The 1060-nt window shown below is 44.2% G+C and overlaps 1 protein-coding gene across 1 annotated transcript; it reads left to right on the top strand.

Moving 5' to 3' along the window:
* Positions 1-254: 254 nt before the first annotated feature.
* Positions 255-854, top strand: T265_12171 (hypothetical protein; the record flags this gene model as incomplete). The annotated part of the gene is made up of 1 exon (XM_009179237.1): positions 255-854. One exon carries the CDS (start codon positions 255-257, stop codon positions 852-854), a length of 600 nt encoding a protein of 199 aa, XP_009177501.1.
* Positions 855-1060: the final 206 nt, after the last annotated feature.

The following is a 1060-nucleotide window of genomic DNA, read 5'->3' as shown; positions in this document are numbered from 1 at the left end:
TCCGGCATCATCCAGTTTTCCAACATCGAAAACCTTGGAAGTTCCGCATAATTTTCGACTGCCCTGCGAAAAGTCAGGGTGTTTCCCTCAACGACTGCTTATTTTCCGGACCTGACCTGACAAATGAACTTGTAGTAATCACACTGAACTGCATGATTTTGTCTGATCCCAGGAAGTCAAATTAACCTAACCACGCAAGGCCTCAAAAACCTCTGTTGACACCAAATCTACCTCGGATTCTCGCACACTTGAAGATGGTATGGGATGAATTTTCATATTCCGTGGAACAGATGAAAAATAAAGCGGTGACGACGGTATTCGCCAAGAGTAACACGAAGAATTTACTACCCGGTGAGGAAGCACTGTCTGTTGATGAAAAGGCTGTACGGTTTCTAATTGATGAGTCATCTGATGACGTCGGTCTTCTAGCGCCAGAGTCTAGCGAAGCATCCCTTATAATGGGCATCCCCAAATTTGTAGCCATGGAAATGTCGCTTTCAAAGTCTTCCCGAAGTCGCCAACCAGATTTATACAATCTTTCGGACAAGGGGCGTCACAATCAATACTTGAACACCGTCTTCCTGGCGTTCTCCTCAAAGTCAAATTCAGCTATTGAATCTACTGCTTTACAAGCTGAATATAACGGCAAAGAGCCAAAGTATGATGAGCAAGTACCTTACAAGGCCGAGGATGCCGTAAAGGAAGAAGAATCGGCCAGTGAAGATAATGAAGATGGAGATGAGGTAGATAAGTGTATTGGGTCAGAAGAGAGAATAGAGGACGCCTGCGGTGAGGAGCTACTGGTAGGAGATTGGCGAGAAAAGATAATTCCACCATTGCATGCAGTGAATTGAGTTGGTATAATAGGGAAAGCCATACTGGTTTTGTATCTATAGTACCGCATTTATAGATAAACCTGCATCTGAACGATTTGGCGCTTGGGGTTGTACTCGCAACTCGACATGGTCCGACAGATTTCTGGAGACTATGTAACTGGCACATATGCAGAAAACCGGCTTGCCTTGAGTTAAAGGATGCTGGATTTAAAGGAAGTGATAAA

The sequence above is a fragment of the Opisthorchis viverrini genome (genome assembly GCF_000715545.1).
Source record: "Opisthorchis viverrini unplaced genomic scaffold scaffold5754, whole genome shotgun sequence".
NCBI classification, from domain to species: Eukaryota; Metazoa; Platyhelminthes; class Trematoda; order Opisthorchiida; family Opisthorchiidae; genus Opisthorchis; species Opisthorchis viverrini.
This window is presented reverse-complemented; position numbering and strand designations above follow the sequence as displayed.